This window comes from Orbicella franksi, chromosome 10 (assembly GCF_964199315.1).
Source record: "Orbicella franksi chromosome 10, jaOrbFran1.1, whole genome shotgun sequence".
Taxonomy (NCBI): domain Eukaryota; kingdom Metazoa; phylum Cnidaria; class Anthozoa; order Scleractinia; family Merulinidae; genus Orbicella; species Orbicella franksi.
Window position 1 is genome coordinate 12,707,552 of NC_138154.1, and position 20,320 is coordinate 12,727,871.

General features: G+C 38.7%; 1 protein-coding gene across 1 annotated transcript in view; it reads right to left on the bottom strand.

The window, feature by feature from the left end:
- LOC145501648 (uncharacterized) overlaps positions 1–20,320 on the bottom strand; it is an 84,521-nt gene that overhangs the window by 56,925 nt on the left and 7,276 nt on the right. Inside the window, exons 2-5 of the mRNA XM_081481076.1 lie at positions 11,121–12,115; positions 7,554–8,063; positions 4,837–5,163; positions 4,284–4,385 (exon numbers count right to left, since the gene is read on the bottom strand). Of these exons, the coding sequence (XP_081337202.1) occupies positions 4,284–4,385; positions 4,837–5,163; positions 7,554–8,063; positions 11,121–12,003 (1,822 nt within the window). The 5' untranslated portion in view covers positions 12,004–12,115. The remainder of the gene's footprint in view (positions 1–4,283; positions 4,386–4,836; positions 5,164–7,553; positions 8,064–11,120; positions 12,116–20,320) is intronic.

The following is a 20,320-nucleotide window of genomic DNA, read 5'->3' on the forward strand; positions in this document are numbered from 1 at the left end:
CATTTCAATCTACTGTCACTACTTTAAACTTGTAATTGCGAAATGTTGAGCATTTGCGCGAAACAGTGAAAGCGTGACTGGGCTGCTCGTACGGTTGTGTGACAACTTTTACTGAGTCTCGAATATCAGCCATGCAGCATGGTTGCTGATATAATAAAAACAGATTCATGAGGCCCCTGATTCTTACAGCAGAAAGCTTGGCCTCTTTAAGGCAATGTGGAGTGGTATTGACGGGAATCGACGGCTTTTAGGTATGTTTTCTGTAACATTTTCGGATTAAATTAGTCGTATTAATATTTCGTTTATTTGTTTCGGGTCAGACCGTTCCACTTCTTGTTTCCAATTTATATAGGCGAAATTTACTTCGAACTTGCCACTACACTTTTAAACTTACACTTTTGATGACCTCGGTTTGATTTTGTTGTTGTACCGGTGATACGTTGCCGAATTAAACTCTCGACTTCTTGAACTTGAACGGAGATCGGCAGTTTAGCAATTAGAATAAGGGCGCGATTTTGATTTGCCTCAAGATATTTCAACTCGATTAATTTACAGTCCTTTAACGTCCTTAATGCTAAACAGCATTCCAAGTTGACCCATAATTGTGTCTTAACGAACTTAAAGCGTTTTGGTGAATCGAAAACATCGAGGTTCCAGGAAACCTCTGTGCGTTTGTTATGAGAACCATTCACAGTGTTGTTTACATTAAGGAAATACACGCGATGACAAACTAGACATGACGGCGGACAGGAAATTAAACAAAGTTAACGCGCTATGTTTTGATCGAAAACGTCTAAAAACAGTTTTTATGTATTGGACATTATGAGGACATTATGTTTCTACTGATAGCAGTGAGTTGCTTAATTGATTGAATTGATTGAATTGATTGATTAATGATAGCCTTTTACTTTCGCTTTTGAAATTGACTTGTCTATTGTTCGTGTACAATTGTTGTGTTATTTGCACCCAACACATTGACATAGATTTTCGTTTTTCTCAAAGGGAAATACTGCGAGTTCGAGCATGAAACTTGGCATGGTATATGTTTAATAATGATATTTTAAGGCTTTAAAGTAAAATAATCGGAAAGTGAGGTACCAGATGCATTTTTATGCTGTTAAACATGACCTATATTTTGCCGTTATTTTTCACACGCTTCATAGGTGTTTTTAAAATGGTTTGGAAAACCACTATATCAACATATCTGAGATTAGTTTAAAACGAGGAATAAATTAGAGTGGTTGTCCCATATTTGTGTGAAGTTTCAAATCAATTTAATTTATTTTAAGACTTTAGCAGCGCTTCGTCCTCGCACCTTATTTCGGTCATTTTATTACATGAAAAACCGCACTTTGACCGCGCTTTCAAATTTTCGGGAATTTCTGAAAAATAAAAATTCGCTGGAACCTTATAATATGATTTTTAGAATCAGGTCACCTAAGGGTATCTTTGTGCAAAATATGAGCGATTTGCCAAATGGGTCGTTGACCGGCGTTTCTCGATCCTAACAGTCAGCCATTCTTAAAAATCCCGGAGGTCGAGGTGTTGCAGGAAAATTGTAAATAACGAGCAGTTGTTAAGCGGAAATTTTTCAATTAGTTTAGTTTTTGGAGTGGGATTAGCGTTTAAATTGTAACAAACAAGATCCTGTATATATTGTGCTGCAAGGGCAGAGTTATTTTGACTTTTTTAATGACCTTGTTATCTTCAAAACCCGGTCAAACATATAGTGCATGTCGGCTGATCAAAGGAGACCTCTTCATTTTGTAAGCAATGTATCCACGACTTTTTCATAGTTTCCTTTGATTTTTTGTTTTTGCGTTTCTCAAGCAAGCAAACATCTAGAACTTACTTTGGCTATCTAGTTGACTGAATATCTGAACCAAACCAAAAAACATTTACACAGGCACTTTTCCTAATATTTTAACTCCTAAAATGGCTAAATATCACGAGATAAGTGTATAACAACGCGATCTTATCTTTGTATCACGCACCGCCTTAACTCCGAAATTCAAAATGCGCCGGTTTCCAAACGAAGGACGCTACTGAGCTGGAAAATTGGATAAAACCTTTAGGGACTCTTTAGTTTTGGATTTGAGAATTTGATGACGTCATGTGAACACAATTTATATTTGTTCTCAGCTCAAATGTACAATAATTCGCTACATGGGGTTGACTCTTGTAGAGACACATAGGTAACTCTGTTGCCAGAAAATAACGAGAGAATGTCAATTAGTTCGAGATGTTAACTTTATTATACTTTTACGAAGTGTCTCTGTGCATTTTACTTAGGTGTACTCGAACAGATACATTCGTATACAAATTTTCAAACCTTTTTGCTCTTGTTGCTCAGACGTTCTTGAGTTCGTGCTGGGATTTTGCTTGGTTCACGATCACGTTTAAAAATACGATGACGCTTCTGACGATGCTCTTTATCAAGTTGAAAAGTGGATAGCCCCGGTTGATAGCTCCTTTGGTATAACACGATTCTTGATAACTTCACTCAAAATGTTCGCTCGTAAACTGATCTCTCGTGAGGCTTGCAGAACGACCCGTTCCGAAAACGCCTAACGTCCTTTACTGTGGGTTTACCGCGAACGGTGTGTTCGTTTGTTTGTGATTTCATCGCCGTAGAAATCATGGAATCCGTGCTAACTTTTAACGACGACAACTTTTGTAAATTTTTACCATGTGTTCAGCTGCCCTACTCTACGCATGCACGATGCATTGGTGAGGCATGCGCTTTAGAGACCAGAGGTAGAGCCGAATTTTAAACCCAGGCCTCACTGCCTCATCCTCGGACACCCAGGGGCAGTTAGTTGGGGCGGGAGGAAATAAATCGGGCAAAAAAATTAACCGTCGACGGTTTACAAGTAAGGCGGGAAAAGCCCCTGGGAACCGACTCTTAGCACACCATTTCTAAACGGCTCTGCCAATGCTGCCTCCTCATTAGGCAGAAAAATCCTTTGTATTATTCTGCCCAATCGGCGAACAGCAGCTTCTGAGGTACTTTGGTGTGTTCTTACACGGCCATTGTTGTATCGGCCATACTTCTCTGGATCGTACTTGCGAGGGAAACTTTCATTTCAATTTACTTCAGAGAGCCATAGAAATTCGGGAAATCATTTCGGATGTTAACAAGAAAGATACTCCACGATTCGCCGGGAAAATTTTCGTTTCGACCGATCAAAGGTATCGTAAAATAGTGGCTTGTTTATTGGCGAGTCAATTTTAGCTGTCTTTCATTTCTGCTTAAATATTTTATTCTGTAGTCCAACTAAGTATTTTTTGCAGATCCTTCAGTAACTCATGGATAACAATCTTAGAATGTCGAAATAAGAGGATATTCTTCGCTTAATAATATACATGAAAAAATTACTCGAATCCGATTGGCTGAGAGCAGTGCAGTTCAAGTGTAACACCAGTACAAAAAGGGTAACACCAGTGCAAATTACACATCGTAATTCTGGATTATAATTGGCTGAAGGACAATAGGAAATTTTCTAAGCCAAGAGATATCACGTAAAATGATGACGAAAATTTTGTGCGGAAACTTTGAACAGAGTTAGAAAAAATGGCTTCAAGAGAGATCTTCCGGCATTTCCTCCACGCGAATTTTTTTCATGTTTATATTATTAATAAGTAATCATACGGTTTTTCTCGTTCAATTTGGAATTAATTTGCATTTGTGAGTTTTTGAAAAAGCTGAAATTGCACTCGCCGTGCAATTTCAGCTTCTTGAAAAACTCACTCGTACAAATTAATTCCAAATTGAACTCGAAACCGTATGATTACCTTCACAAACATTTGGCGGGAAACACTTCTGACAAATGATTTTTTGGGACTTTGCGAGACCAATTACTCCGATTTGCATGTAGATACCAATTTTAACTAAACTGGATATTGATAATAGTGTAAAAGACTATCACAGAAATGTTTTTCTGTGGAAATAAACTGCCGCACTTTTGAAACACGACTCGTAGAAAATGGCTAAAATTTGGGTCATGCTCATTAACGATTCGACAGCGGTCTTTGGCACCTCGTGAAAACCGTAGAATTAAAGCGAAAGACCTCAAATATATATCTCGAAGAAAAACGAACGCTTACCTCGCCAAATGTCATGGTTGTTTTTCTTTTCGGATAGCTTTATACTGTGAAAAGATGAAGGTAAACAGCCTACCTCGATCTTTTGGTCCTGCTCGGTTTTCTCAGAAAGACAATGACACTTAAATCTATCGCTAATTAACCTAGCGCGTAATAGAAACCAAACTTGCGAATCATACCTTTATCATCAAAAACTTTGGTCTTTTTACGCCCCAATGACTCTGTGAGTGAAACTGATGCCTTTCTCTTTTTTACTGTATCCTGCTGCATGTTTGACCCACCTGCAAAAAAAAAAAAAAAAAAAAAATCGAACAAGCAAAGAAAGATCTCACTTATTGAACTACCGTTTCTGAATAACTGGGAGTTCTAAATCGTAATTTTGAAAAATCCCTATTACAGCTGTCTACCGGTGTTAATTAACCAAGAAATCAAACAAACACAAAAGGAGAAAAACAAAAACACCAACAAAAAAAGAACTTATAGAGTGTCAATACAAAATGATGAGTTAGTTCAGATCAGCAATGTAGTACATTGTATTTTAGACCGAGTATCTACAGTTGTATTCTCGTTTAAGAATTCCAAGGATGTTAAGAACCTCTGCTTGTAAATACCGAAAATCTTGCATTTAAAAAGCAGCGCAACAAGTATATTTTAATCTCGTCTTCGCACTGTCACATTATTTTAGATTCTTTTCAAGAAAAATGCGTTGCAACAAAGCTTTTTAAGGCTTACCTGAAAATTGCAGAAACTCTGCTCGACCAGCTTTGTAATCCTCCTCTGAAATAGTTAGGGTGACCTTTACCTCACCGAACTCCTTGATAACATCAGCCGTTATGAGGAATTTTTGCGCGACTTCATTCAGGTGGCCTGTTTTATAATCTTCCCACAGTCCTTCAAGTATTTCCAGAGAAGTACATACCACTGTGATTATCACGCTCCCAACGTCCACGCCAGTTATCAGCAAGCGCATTCTTTTCATATAAGTCAAGAAGTCATCGACATCTTCCTTACGACTAGGCGGTGTGTTTAACAAGTAATTGGAAGCAATGAGACGCAGAACTTAAGGAAAGAAACAGAAAGAAACGTTATATTGTTCCTAACCCACACAAGGTTAGCGTTAAAAGGCTTTCGAACAACCCAGACCTGGAAGTTTATAATGATATTCATTATTTTTTTAGCTTGACTTATTTTTTGTTGTGTTCTGCATGATGCCGTCTGTTTGGTTGTTGAAGTTTGAAATAAAAAGTCTAGGTCGACGTAGGGGCCAAACCACCCCCCAAATGTTTCGTCAGTTCTTGGGTATTTCACATTATTTCACATTACTTAAAAAGTATTGACTCTTTCTACACCAAACTTGGCAGATGAGCAGGAGACCTACTTCCAATTATATTTACGTGAAAAATGTCACTAAATGTCAAAGTTGTGACGTCACAGTGATGACGTCATGTTTTTTGCCACTTTTGAAGTTTTTAATATGCATATTTTTTACAATGTGTTCGAAAGAGCACATCAAGGAGAGTTGAAACCTGAAAAAATTTTGTCCATATCACAAAAATTAAATGAAATATGGCATTTTTAAATGTGAAAAATAACTCTGCAAAATATGGGGTCCCCCCCTTGAGAAAAATCCCCAAATTGGAGCCGTAATTTTGTTCCAGCAAATGCAGCTATGTTGCACATGTGATGTGCCAGATTTAACTTACCATATCTCGAAAAATAATCATCATAGCAAAAAACGGTTTCCGGCATTTTACTCCTCAAGTCAAGGCCTTTCCAATGACATAATCTTTTTATCAGATTTTACAAAAAATTATAGCACGTTGTGGTGACGTCATCAATTATGACGTCATAATCAGACATTTTGTCACAACTTCCAAATTGAAATAAACTGGAGAACAAAGAAAGCTCATCTGCCAAACTTGGTTCAGAAATATATAAGTAAAACTAAGCGAGTCTGGTTATCAGGTATATGTGAATCAATTCAAATGAAATTCTACTAGCCCATAGAACCATTTATCTACTCCATAAAATTTAATCGAAATTATTTTGAGCTTTATAAACTAATAAAAAATCGTCTGTATACCTGCCGGCATTTTTCACGACTACATTCGTAATCTCTCCCAGAGTTAATCTTTTTCCTGAAATATTGTGGAATCCATTTGGGGAATTAAAGATATGGCCAGGGATGTTAAAGACATCTCAGGCCAATTGCCAAAAAAAAAAAAAAAATTACAAAATTGGCTATTGCGAGGACTCCACTGTTTGGGCCTGAGAGGCTTTAGAGAGAGAAAATTAGCTTCCTAAGTCTTTTCTATAATCCTCTCTGTTGCCTTGATATTATTTCGAATGTTTTGACCCCACGAATTTGGAGCAAAATAAATCGAGACAAAGCTTATCCCATGGTTCTTACCTTCTTTTGCTTAGTTTCTTCAATTTAGCAAAGACTCTGGCAAAAAGGCCAAAGAGGCAGATCCACTTTCTTGTGTTCACACCGGAAAATGAGCAAAGCATCGTGATTTACCAGTGGTGAGCAGATCAATTATTTGCTGAATTCAAAGGTGGAGGCAAATAATTGATCTGCGAGACACTGAAAAATCATGATATTTTACGATAATTAAGTTGCATGATTGATTTATTAAAGCAATAGACCACTCTTTCTATGGGTTTACTGGCGCAATATATAAATTCACTCGCGATGTTGGGAGAAAACGAGGAAAGCTTGTAAATCACAGTGGCGGATCCAGACCTTGAGCTAAGCGGGGGGAGTGTTTTGCTTGCCCTGCCGGCTTTTCTTCCTTCTCTGATTTCTTCTTTTTCCATTCCCTCCCTTAGCTACATCCGCCACTAAATCACGAGCCGTTGGACGAGGGATTTATTCACTTATGTTGAAGGCTATGAAGTCCGTGTTTCTCTGTATTTTGCTAAACATGATGAAAGCTATTGCTTGAAAGCTAAGCTTATGGAAACCTAATCCATTTATCGCGTTATGCATGCATGCATCGAGTTTAAATTCAACTGATTTCTGATAACCTTAATGTTTATTCGCAAAAAGTAGTCTTTGAAAAGTCTTCTTGTCCTTATTTATTCCAAATTGCACTCGAAATCATTTGACTACCTATACAAATAGCCAAACATTGCACCTGTAATCAGTTATGGCATGGGTAACCGACTTTACGTCGCTTTCACTGTCAGTTTCACAGAGAGGTGCTAAAGATTATTGAAGTTATGTCAGGGGAAGTGGTTGGCGTATGATGTCTCCCCGGTGGCAGAAGTTTTAAAAATAGCCTGGGCTGAATAGGCATTAATCGTTCCTGTCCTTTGAGGCTTACAGTCGTTTCTTTAGAAAGGTTTATCCAATTAATTTTTTCCTGGTTGTGGTAGAATTGACTACAAGCAAGAAAAATCCTATTAATTCTGATATTTACAGAAAAAAAAACATTTTAGCTTACTTTCACCAGTGGGCAGAGTTGACATGTGTGCAGGCTTTTGGCCTCCTTCCGGAACTCCGTGGGTATCTTCCAAACTCATTCGCTCCACTCGTGTTTGGAAACCTTTGACGTCTGACATTTGACGTCGGCCTTTGACATCTTGGGCTTTCTCTCGAACCTCGCTTTTTATTGTACGAGTTGTTCCTTCCAGCCCTGCCTTGATTCCCGTTAAACTCAAGTGCTCTAATCTCTTTTGGGCTTCTTGAATTCTGGTTTTATGTTCCTCTTCCACCTTATCGTTGATGTCTTGGGCTCCCTCTTGTACTGGTCCCTCTGATAAATGTGTTGTTGTTTCGTCCTTTGGGACTTCTGTGGAACCTGGTGCTTGTTTTTGGTGTAATTCTGTTTGGCCTACGAATGCGCCGTGGACCTCTCCCTGGGGTTCCTGCGTAACCACGTTCTCCTCTGAAGATCTTCCTCGTAAGTCAGGTCCTGATATGACTTCACTTTTGATAAAGAGCCTAATGCGTGCTGCCGGCAAACAAAGCAAAGAAACAAACAAAAACAAACTTTAATCGCAATACATAAGATGTAATAACTAAAAACTAAAACTTCTGTAAATACTATCCACCTTCACTTCCCCATTCAACTACCATGAAGTTTTTTTTACTTTAACCATTGGACAAGATTAAAATAAGAAAACAATGCAATATTTACTTTACGATTATCAATAGCTGTAATATATACCAATATCGTAAAGTATGATGTATGGCAAGTGGTATCTACAAGAGTAGTAAAGTTTTGTATGTGTCATCTCGAGAAAACACCTCAAGTCATACTTCATACACAATTTTAGACTAACAGAAGAACACTATTCTGATAAAAATGCCCCATTTAATACCAAAACGTGTCTTGAAGTTATGTTTTGAAGCCATGAGAGTTTTGGTTTTCCTTTTATCAATGTCAACAAAACTTTTTCTTAAGATCACACCCATTAGCAATTCGGAATAATTTTCGATTTTCAGTATAGGTATAAGTATAAGAGATTTTGAAAAACATTCTACAGCAAAGTTCAGCGCTAGAACGCTCTTAAAAGACAAGAAAACTCTTAACAGTTAAAAGCTGTTTAAAGTAATTGACGACACTTCGATGTTACTTCACATCATATTCTCAAACTCACTAATATTTCACAAAGTGGCCAGCCAATAAATATCACCCAATTGCGTCAGGTGGATGGATCTTGATGCCCAATGAAACACCAGATCAAGATCTTTAGAGTTTTGATCTTAGTTCAAAACCGTGTTTGATCTCAGATCAAACACTTGCATTTCAATGACCTTTTCGACAATTCATTACATTTCAGAACAATCTTGCTCTTCAAATGTAAACCTTCTCGCGTACCATCTTTCAGTTCTGCGTCCAGTGCTCGACGAAACAGGACAAACCTTTAAAAAAAATAGCATGAGCATTCAAATAATAAACCGATTTTGTTAGAGCCACAAGGTCATTTTAATTTTAGAAATGTTGAATATCTTATCTTCTGTCGCAATTATCGAGCGGATTTAATTCATTCATTCATTTCATTCATTCATTCTGTTTATTTGCCTTTTGACTTAATATACAGTATTTATAAATGTTTTAATGTGAGGCGATCAGGCTTTTAGTTGGGGCCACCTCGTACGTAACAATACGGTTACATAAATAGTGCAACAGTGTGCGGCTTTACCAATTCAGTAATTCTTTTACTAAAAACTCTAGCAGATTTTTCTTAAAATTGGGAAAACTTGACAATGAAGTGATTGTAACAGGAAGGAAATTCCAGATCTTTGGACCTTGGTAAAGAATTGTGAATTCTTTTAGATTAGTCCGGCAATGATGCACGCGATAATTATTGGCTGTTCTGGTGCTATAGCCATGAATTTGACTGTTTGTAAAAAATAAGTTGAAAAACAGTGGAGGCAGCCTCCGTTCTTCTCTTCAAGGTAGCGTCGGATTCCGCATACGATGCCATACACAGTCTTTGGAGGATACCTTTCTCCACTCTTTTTCGCTACTTCCATGACAAATTTGCTCAGCCAATAATTCCAAGACAATGCATCCATATCTTCGATTCCAGTTGACAGTACTCCAACCTTGTACAGATCATAATCTTTAAACATGCCTCCGCAATCCAATACAGGCATTTGAACCTTTCGCGCAGTTTGCTATTCGTTAAAAATGGTTACAGCCTATTTGTTCTTATACTTCGTGGAGGTAGGAATAGCTTTATCTGCTAGATCTTCTTCTTCCACAACAGTTTTGGGCTCCCTAAACCGAAACGCTTCGGCTTCGCACATGTAATACCAACTGGCGAAATACAATAATTTATGCATATGACAGCATTTTAAAAAGAAAATGCCAAGTATGTGACACTGAATAAATCTGTATTGTTTCATTTGAGAAGTCATATCGAAAACTCGTGCTTCGTGTTTCATCAGGGGTTCCAAACACCTCGAAACGATAAAAGCACTCGGCCTCGTGCTTTCATCTGTTTCTCGGTGTTTGGAACCCCTGATGAAACACTCGCACTTGTTTTTGATATACGTATCACGTCAAAAGTAGGAATGACAACTAGAAGTATATAAGATAATAAAACAAATAAAATTATGTGCCCTTATGGGTTGACTCCCGAAGGGGAAATCAACTAGAAGAAATAGAAGAGATAATATGATGACTGTTAGGTTTCGCGCAAATCAAACCTTAATTTCTAGAGCCACGTCGACAACAGGTACAAAAGGAGATTGGTCAACACAATCTTTGATCATGCATACTGCCTCTATTTGACCAAGGGGGCTTTCCCCTCCTAATGGGTCAAGCTGAGCGCCATGTTATCATAGTTGCACTTTTCCAAAGAAATGGTCGACTCTACCATGCACAAATTTAGCCAGGGACAGAAAGAGCGCGACACAAAATTACCTTTTGAACACTCAAACTGAATAGATTCGTGCGAAACTTTTTACTTGACACTTAACTAACTCTGATTCTTTCAAGCCGTAACAGCAAAACTCAGCGTTGAATTAAGAACTGACCACAAAAGTTTCTGTGAAAACATAATCAAAAATTATATTCAAAGTAGCTCTGGATTAAACCTAAAAACCCCCAAAAATTGCTGACTGGGAGAAGCCGGCAGATATCGCCTGCCACTTGCGCTTCGAGAGGTTCTGATTGCTATACCAAGCAGTAGAAACGAAACACGCCGTCGAAATGAGAACTGACCGAGAGAGTTACTCTGAAATGGTTAAAATCATAGCTCTGAATCAAAATTAATTTATTTCATCCAGCGACAAAACAAATAACCTATTGGAAGAAGCCAGTCGATTTCGAGTAGCTTGCCTCTTTTAGAGTTGCAACTCGAATATTAATGTTGCAAAGGAAAAAAATTAAAGACCTTGGCATTAACGGTCTTTGCGTTTCCGCTTTTTTAAGCTGGCTAATACATGTACAGTCATTTTTACTTCGTTGTGGACGATAAACTAAGTGTAGGCATGACACACTAACAAAAAAGTCAAAATCTGAGGAAATAGATAATTTATTTTAGCGAGCCCCTACCTCCCCGTAATCCACCAACTGCGGAACCGACCTTGCTTGTGGGTTGATCCAACTCTCCTTGTTGATCTTTGATCCGGAATTTTTCTTGATCCACGGTCTCTGCCATATGTGTTGTTTCTTCTACCCCTTCCTCGACAACTTTCAAACTCGAACGTTGCACTCCTTGGACTCCTCGAGTATTGGCTATCAAGTCCTTTCTCAGCAAATCTCTGAGGCGTTGGCCTGACTCTAGAAGTATTGTCTCGAAGGAACAGACTTCACTTGTGGTGACCAGCACCGGCATAAACTCTTTCATAGTTTCAGTATCGTTCTCATACCACTGGAGCAGTTCTTCTGTATTTTTCACTTCTTGAACTATCAGTGGATCCTTTCTAAGTTTATGAATGAGCTTTTGCCATTCAGTTCTCTTTTCAGGGCCAATGTATGCTGCAATTCGCAACAGAGAGTCACTGATCTCTTCCGAAAGAGATACAAACTCATCATACGTCATGCTTTGTTTCGAGTGACCGAGTAGGTTACGATAATATTTAATTCTCACCAAATCTGCAGCTAAACTGTGGTCTGCATTAGTTGGCCGCGCAACCCAGCCTGTCGCAGGAGGGGTAAGGTTACATATGGCGCTGAGCAACTTTAAGAGCAGAGAAATATCAAAGTCTGCTGATTTGCCGCACACCCCTGGGGAAGGATATAGACAGTGCCACTCTGGCGTGGTGAGATTTGCTCCTTCGAGCCTCTCCACTATTGACTGATCTTGCAACATTTGGTTAAGATAATATGGTGGGCATTTGATGTCAAAAATCTCTCTTAGTAAGGTTTTGCCTCCAAATATTAAGAGTCGAGAGATTCGTTGAAAATGTGCTTTTCCGGTTGGTGAACGAGACATTTTACTGTAGCGGAATCGCTGAAAGTACAACACCACTTGTCCCCAGTACTCTGAACTTTGGAAATGGATTAACAGTCAGGCTCAATATTCAGATTTCCAAATTATCAGACATCTGCAAAAAAAGGCGATGTTAATATCTTGGAACGGTCAAAGACTAAATTGCGAATGAAAACCCTCTTTGAATGGCGTGGAGCATTTAGTGAACAAGAGTAGAAAGAAAACTGCAGGGAGAATCGTGGTGGCGAAACGTTATCTCTTTTATCAGGTTAGTGAGCAACAAATCTTGTTTGTATACATTTTTGTGAGATTATGCAATATTATTGCATAATTTCATATGGTCACCGGCCCGCGTTGAAGGTTTAAGGATTTTATATTTGAGAATCTCTCCCCCGATGAGAGTTAATAGTTCATGAAGGTAGTGAAAACCCGCCCGATGAGAGTTAATAGTTAATGAAGATAGTGAAAACTCGAGACGGTGAAATCGGATTGTCGCATTTACAAAGCGGCAGACAACATGATATTTGAAATGTAAACCGGTTTCACCGCTCGTGCCGGCGGCCTTCGGCCGCCGAAGCGAAGCGAAGTATTTCCGTCCCCCGTGCGCGAGAAAAAACCTCTGGTACCCAGGGTACCTTTGCTTCTAGTCAACTCTAGTCAACTCCCTTCTAAACGGCTAAAACAGACCCAGGAACACAGGTAAATAAAATTGCCTTTATTTTGTAAAGGATTATGTTATTGCTTATAGTGTTCGGGTCCCCTGTACTTTGGGCGAGCGAGAAGATTTTCATGAACGCAAATCGAATGGGAGCTTTAAAGCTGCCTACAGGCCAAAATTTAAGCGTGTTCTTTTGTTTTTTTAAGCGGTGATGCGGTGAATAAAATCCCAACTTGCGATGTTGCGGTGATCTCAAACCATTCGGTGTGCGCTGTATGTGTTTCCACGCTACGGTGTTCGGTAAAATAAAGTTATTTGCGGTGCTGTGGTTTCTTGTGGCTTCTCTCAGATCTAAATTTAGCATCCAAACTTCGTTAATCCGTGATAATTTATGACAATCACGTACCATTGTTTTTAACTAAATATAGGCCAACACTGTCTAGTTAAACGTCAATACGCTTCAGCTGCCAATCCGAAGCTATTTTCATTAATACACAACTTGACAACTAACTTTACCTCTGCCACGATGCACCCGAGCTAGACCGAATTTATTATTGACTGCGTAACTTTTCAGCTGACTGTGATGTGTTCATTTCCTGGAAAATTGTTAACGCCGCCCGAGACAATTGAAAGTTAACCAAGGTAAAAGTTCGATTTTACCCTGTGATCAACCATGGTTTAGGTCGGTAACCAAGGTTTAGATGACAGATGTATCAAGTCCACTTGCGGTCGCATGGTATCTCGCACACCGTGGTGTCCAGATTGCGTCAATCTCATTTGACCGCGTTTTCGACGTTTGTTTTCATGGCTAGACTGTTCACAGTCCCCTATTTTCCCGTGAGATCGTAGATGTCGATCGTTGAGCTCGACGGGCCGCCATCTTGATCTCTTGATGCGAGCAAAACTGGAGAGAGTACAAAATGCCCGTTGGTAGGAGTGGTGGAGGGCACGGCTGGCGGAAAAAATAGGGAGACTGTAACAGCTTCACTCTGTCTCGTGTTCAAGGGGTGCGGCCGCCAGTTTGGCGCCTCCGTTAATCAAATCAATTAACAGTCTCCTCCCCTGAGAAAAAACCTGTCAAATCAGGGATGATGATATGAATACATGTAACTGTGTTGTGAATTTCGAAACATTTTGAAGGTTTACTAAGTTGAGTCGAATGAATGCGGGACGGAAGAACTCTTCTCTGACTCCAAAAAAAGCGGCAAAGCCCGCAGAGAATTCCAATCATTTAGATGCGTGCCGTCTTTGTGGCATTAACTGTAAAATTTCAGTCGGAAATAAGAACAACCAACAGAGCTTTCAGCCATTTCCTTCGCCAAAACGAAACTTTGAAATATTAAACTCTTGCCAAAACCAGTTGGAAGAACCGCCAAAACATCCTTTCCTACGAGTAAACGAGAAACGGCCTCCTTTTGCTCGCGCTTTAATACCGATCCTCCAAGACAAGAAGCAGACAGACGATCAAAATCAAAACATTCTCCACAAAATTATCTTGAAATCGATGCCATTTTGGCCTGAGCCACGAAGTCACTCAAGTTGTCAACGCTCTGCTACGCTCTGATGAACTCTATTGTCCCTTCGACCAATCAGGTGTTGCCGTTGCTGGAGCAACTAACGCAGCGAACACCAGACAGAGTGAAGCTGTTACAGTCTCCCTATTTTTTCCGCCCCGTCACCCCCACGCTATTAAGCCCAACCGCCACTACCCACGGGCATTTTGTACTTTCCCCAGTTTCGCTCGCATCAAGAGACCAAGATGGCGGCCCATCGAACTCAACGATCGACATCTACGATCTCACGGAAAAATAGGGGACTGTGAATAGTCTATTTCATGGCAAAAAAGTAAGCCAAATCCGGACCAGCCACTCGGACAGTATATTCGAACGTACGTCTATATAGTCTGAAATACTCTTTCCACGCACCATTTTTGAACGAAATTTCCGTGCAAAAGGGTTTTAAACCAGAATTGGTGAGCGAATTCATTAAAAGCGCTTCCTCTCTCGGCGATTTGGTTGATAATGGTCGACTTTCACTGAAAAAATGATGCCAATCGGCCATTGTCCGAAATTTGTCCTATCCGTTCTTACGGCGACAGCCTCTTAGGGTGGCTCAATAGAGTATTTAAGAACATCCTCCCTATTGAGCGCGTTTAGAAAAGGAAACTTAGTTATAGAGTAAAAAATTTGTGCGCCGCACAGAGCTCCACGAATTTGCCAAATATTGATCGTAAACAAAGATTACAATTAAGTTTTGAATTCATGCTGAGTTAACGTCAAAACATGACACGACAGTCATACTGAACAAAAATCTTACGCAACGAATTACATGTATTTGACATGTATATATTTTAATTAACGTATTTTAATGTAATAGTATACACGACCCCACAAGCTTTGTAGCTTTGATTCTTATCGTGTTGAAATAGAAGTTTTATGTTTTGTGTTTATGTTATGATCGACGAGTTAAATTTTAAATCGAGTTTAAATGCTTTCAGTTCGCATTAAGAGCTAGTAGGTCGGATTCAAGCGTTCGTGACATTTCCCCTACGTGCACCTGTAACCAATATTCATGAACCGCAAACGCTTGGAAATAAAATAACCACCGCTACAGGTCAAATTGTGGATTTAAAATGAGATTTTCCTCGGTTTAGCCGTTGTTTCGAGAAAAATCTACCTTCATTCGGCTGACCTGTAGAGGTGGTTATTTTATTTCCAAGCGTTTGCGGTTCATGAATATTTGTTACAGGTGCGACCGTTGTAATCTTTGTTTACGATCAATATTTGGCAAGTTCGTGGAGCTCTGTACGGCGCACAGTGGAGAGTGCCCACAAATTTTATTCTATACAGTTTTACATTGATGTTAGCAATTTTGAGTTATCATAGACTCGATCCTAGATCAGGTCCCACATTTGAGAAAATAGCTTTTAACTATAGGTATGTCAAGCTTCGCACATTCCGGAGTTCGGCAGGAAGTATTTTAAAAAAATCATAACTCCGTCAAACTTCGACAGAATATAATTGTTAAACCTTTAAAATATCCGAAGAAAGGTGAAACTTTTGCATGTAAAACAATCAGCCTGCTGGAATAAAAAAACTGTGTTTTGGCAACGTCCGACATTTCTAGCTAAATTTCAGAGTCTCCCAAGTCAAATTAGCCGGTTTTCAGGTCACCTTGAAAACCGTCTCGCAAAAAAGCGAAATAATCCAAATAAATGTGATATTTGTACGTTGGATAAAATGGTTGACTTTCACTGAAAAAATGATGCCAGTTGGCCATTGTCCGAAATTTGCCTTATCCGTTCTTACGCCGACAGCCTCTTAGGGTGGCTCAATAGAGTATTTAAGAACATCCTCCCTATTGAGCGCGTTTAGAAAAGAAAACTTAGTAAATTTCTCTTAAAGTTTTCCCTCCAGAGATTTACCAGTATGGATACCGTTAAAATAAGGCTTATTTTTTTGGTTGTCAACTTTTGGATTAAGGCCGTTACCATGGCCACAGCCCATCTAATACAGGCAGATATATTCCTTATTTTGGCCTAAACTCCTTAATATCTATACTTTCCATCGGTGAAATTTGTTCATGCATTGCCACATCATGGAGATGATATTGCCTGACATTTTGAATTAGTAGAAAGTCAAGGTTGTTCAGACGGTTTTTCCAATATCCTGCAATTTGTCATTCTTCTAAATATACTAGATTAGCTCTGAGAGATTTTTTTAAACAAATGGGTATTTTATAGGAATTGTATGTGGTTACAACTGCGCCGAATTAAAAAAAAAAAATTCACCGAAGGAAATGCGAGAAAATTCAATGTCAGTTTTGCTTTTTGTCCTCATATTGACGTTCGCGCTAATTGTTTCTGCGCATCCTTACTGCGCATGCAAATTCACACGCAAAGTCATACATCGAGCGCTCGCGCTAAGTACTAAAATGAACAATGACAGGGCAGATGGACATTGCTAAAGCTTTGCTTGGATTTAACGATCTTGGATGTTCAGCGACCCCTATTTTTGTTTCCAGAAACAGATTTTATTTGCAATTATCTCCACATTGTCCAAAAATGAACAAAAAATGAATGTGGGAAGATAAAAAAAATTCAAGATTTCTGTGTACGGAACATCGAATCCTGCCATCTTCCGGCTGCATGGCGCGTGAAACTATGGTCGATAAATGCGAACTTGTTCTTTAAGGAACCTCACCAGTTGGCTAAATTCACTTAATAGGTCCACTTAAACAATATTTGGCAGAGAACATTTCACTTCGAAGATCTAATTGCAATATTTTTGGGCTTACAGACACTGTGGCCTTATTCGTTAACGAAGCCCGATTTTTTCAGATTTAGGGTGTTCTTCCGGGCATGTTCTCCAAAACGAAGTCGGTGACCTCCCCTTTTTTTTACTTTTCTGACATAACTAACTCATCATCTTACAAGTGGTAAAAGTTTCAGAAATTTTCGCGCGAACGTCCTTAATTAGACAGGCCAAGGGCGATTGCGCCTGCGGATTGTCTAACCTGCGATCAGGTGTCCTTTTTTTTTCGGCGTTCGCCAAAAATAAAAAGTCTGATAGCAGGTTAGGGATTGTGTCATGTTTGAGTTGTCTATTTATCGTTCATGGGGAAGGGCCTTCATGGTCACATCAGCCACCTGCTACGCGGGATGCCTGGGGCAGACCGCGTCGAAGTTTCGGTCGAGTTTCTTTTTTTTGTTCTTCATAGTCACATATGCAAATTTCCCTGTATCCCGCGGGACGACGTGGTCTTAGTGTTTGTTTCCCGTGGAGGTATGTGATGTTGAAATCACGTCGCGCCGAAGGAACATGTATAGCCATAAGTTTGCTTCAAAAGCTTCCATCGCCTTCAGATTTCACTTCAGTATAGTGCATGTTTGATAGCTGGCAAACGAATATTTCTCATCGCCGCCCGTCAAAAACACTGGAAAACAATGAAACCAAACCTTCCTGAAACCGCTTTTAGTATAGGTAATCATACGGTTTCGAGTTTCAATTTGGAATTGATTTGCATGAGTGAGTTTTTCAAAAACCTGAAATTGCACGAGCCGCTTGGTAATGTCAAGAATTAAAGATATTCCATGCAAGATGAAATGGGAAGGTGATCAAAAGTTGTTACAGAGGAGGGTTTGTATAATTATTCATTTCCATATTGAGAGATCTTCCAAACAATTATTTTAATTCTTAAAATACAGGGGATTTCTCAGTTGAGTTCCTTAGATGACAAGGTTGATACCAAAATGTACAATCTTGTCACCATGTTTCTCCAGCTTTAAATTATTTTAAATTGGATGTTATTTACCACAATGTAAAACAGCTTGAATTGCAATAATACAGTAAGAAATGCGAAACAGCCAAGAGAGGTTCCCTCATATATAGGTTTGATTATCAGCGGCTGTTTGGTAAAGCAGTTCGCATGAGTCTAGAATTATGGTTTTTCTGGGACCAAATGAGCTGTCCTAAGGCTCGAATGTGTCTACATTTATCTAAAAATTGTTGCCATCTGTTTCTGACCTACAGGTAGTTACAACCACTATTTTGAACTCGTTTTGAATTTTCACAAACTCTGCAATTAAAACCTCTTGTAAGGATATTCTTGTTTATCAACCATGACCACGTTGGGAAGTACCAGCTAATCTAATTGGTTATATTTTTAAGCTCTTGTATTGCAGCCAGTAAAAGAGTGTGAAACATTTTCATCATCCAAATGAGAGATTTGCAGTTTTCAATCTCAAGCTTGTACATTATGTAGTTGCTGCCTTAGCTGTTAATCCAAGAATCTCTTCCATATATCTAGGGTAACTAGTTTTAGAATATATATAATTGCAGAGAATTCCATGAATGGTCATTTACACGTACGTCCCAGGCTTTATGCTAAAAGTCCACATAAGAGATCAGGAGCCCGTTTCTCGAAAGGCCCGGAAACTTTTCGGGCCCATAAAGCCATTTTTAGTTCATCTGTATTTAAAAACGGAGAAGTGTAAACGCCTGAAACTTCTTGTATGAAGAAAACCTCTGTTCACATTAAGAGCATGCGAATAAAACAGCTATGTAATCATAAGGTTCGAGATTTTGCTATGGCTTTCCGGGTGCGAACACTTCTCGGGACCTTCGAGAAACGGGCCCCAGGTTCTATTGTTTCAATCCATGGTTGTTAATGAGAGCCCATTTTTTTAAGCAACTCCAGCTGTGGCTCTTGAGGTGACTGCGTGGGAAGCTTTCACCCTATTATCGATGGTTGATATTGCAGAATGGAAGTTTGATCGCGTTGTCATCTGTTATATGTAATGTTTTAAATCAGCTATTATTAATACCGAAGTAATACAACAATAGCATGCAATATGAACATCAAGGTGGACTAGCATGTATTAGTTTAAGACCCTTTAATAGACCTTCATTAACGAAATGATATTGCCAAATTACACTGCGGTCAATTATCTTAGGAATATCTCTGAAATCAAAAATACTTGCGAGGATTCCGAAGTTCATGTTACCAGTTTGGAATTGATGCATTTTGTTCCAGTTTGAGTTTGTATCTACTTTCCTGTGTTCTTTTCATTGTTGTCAAAATATTGACACAGTATGTGGCAGCATAAATCTCAATCAGTTACGTAATAGTGAACTTTATAATTTATGTGAAACTCAAAGGAACAGAGGTTACATTTTTTTTGTGTACCTCCCACTGCAATCCTTAGTTTACGTTGCACAGAACGTTTATTGTAATGAGATTATGTTATGGTTTCCTATTTTACGTCGTACAGGCTGATTTTACAGACATTATGTGTAGTTTTGTGGGACCAGTTGTGTAGTTTATTTGTGACATTATACTAAGATATTATGCAAAGTTTCACTTGCTTTTCACAGAGATGTTATTAAGATTATGTCTCGTGGCTTTTTACACCCTTTTCCGTTGTACAAGCTGATTACACAAGAAAATGTGGACATTTTGCAGAGGTTTATGTCAATAAATGCATACATTTTACAGACATTATGTGTACGTTTCTGTGGCATTTTGGGTGGTTTATTTGTGTAGATTTTAATAACTTTTTATGCTATCATTTTAATTCAGTTACTACAGATAAAACAAGGAGATTTTATGTTTTCGATTTTAGAGATTTTTCTCCCGCTCTTTTTAGAGAAAATATGCTGATTTTACAGAGATTTGTTCATATGCTATACAATCTCCGTAAATTTTACAAAAAAGTTGTAAGAAGAATAGCAACATTTCATGGACATTTTATGCGATCTGAAAGGCGCACATGTGCTAAAATGTACAGACTTTTCATAAAGATAACAAAATTTCCGTGAGTGTGCTTGTTTACAGAGATTCCAATTTACAAAGGAAAAGTGAACATTTTAAAGAGAATTAACTAACTTTATTGAAGGTGCAAATTTTTAATTAAAAATTAAAAATTTCAAATGATTTGGAAATCTGACCTTAATTAAGCGAAGGTTTCATCCGTTTGCAAGGTCATTACAGGCCGCACAAGAGTGATTTTGGTATACGAGATTGAAACTGACGTCAAAACATAGCTACAGCTTTCTTTATTTACTCGCGAATCATGGTAACTTTGTCCTTTTCTTACTTTTCAGGCGTCAAAGGCTACCTTTTGCTCTCATAATGCGTTACGTATAAGCTCGTTGCTAAGCT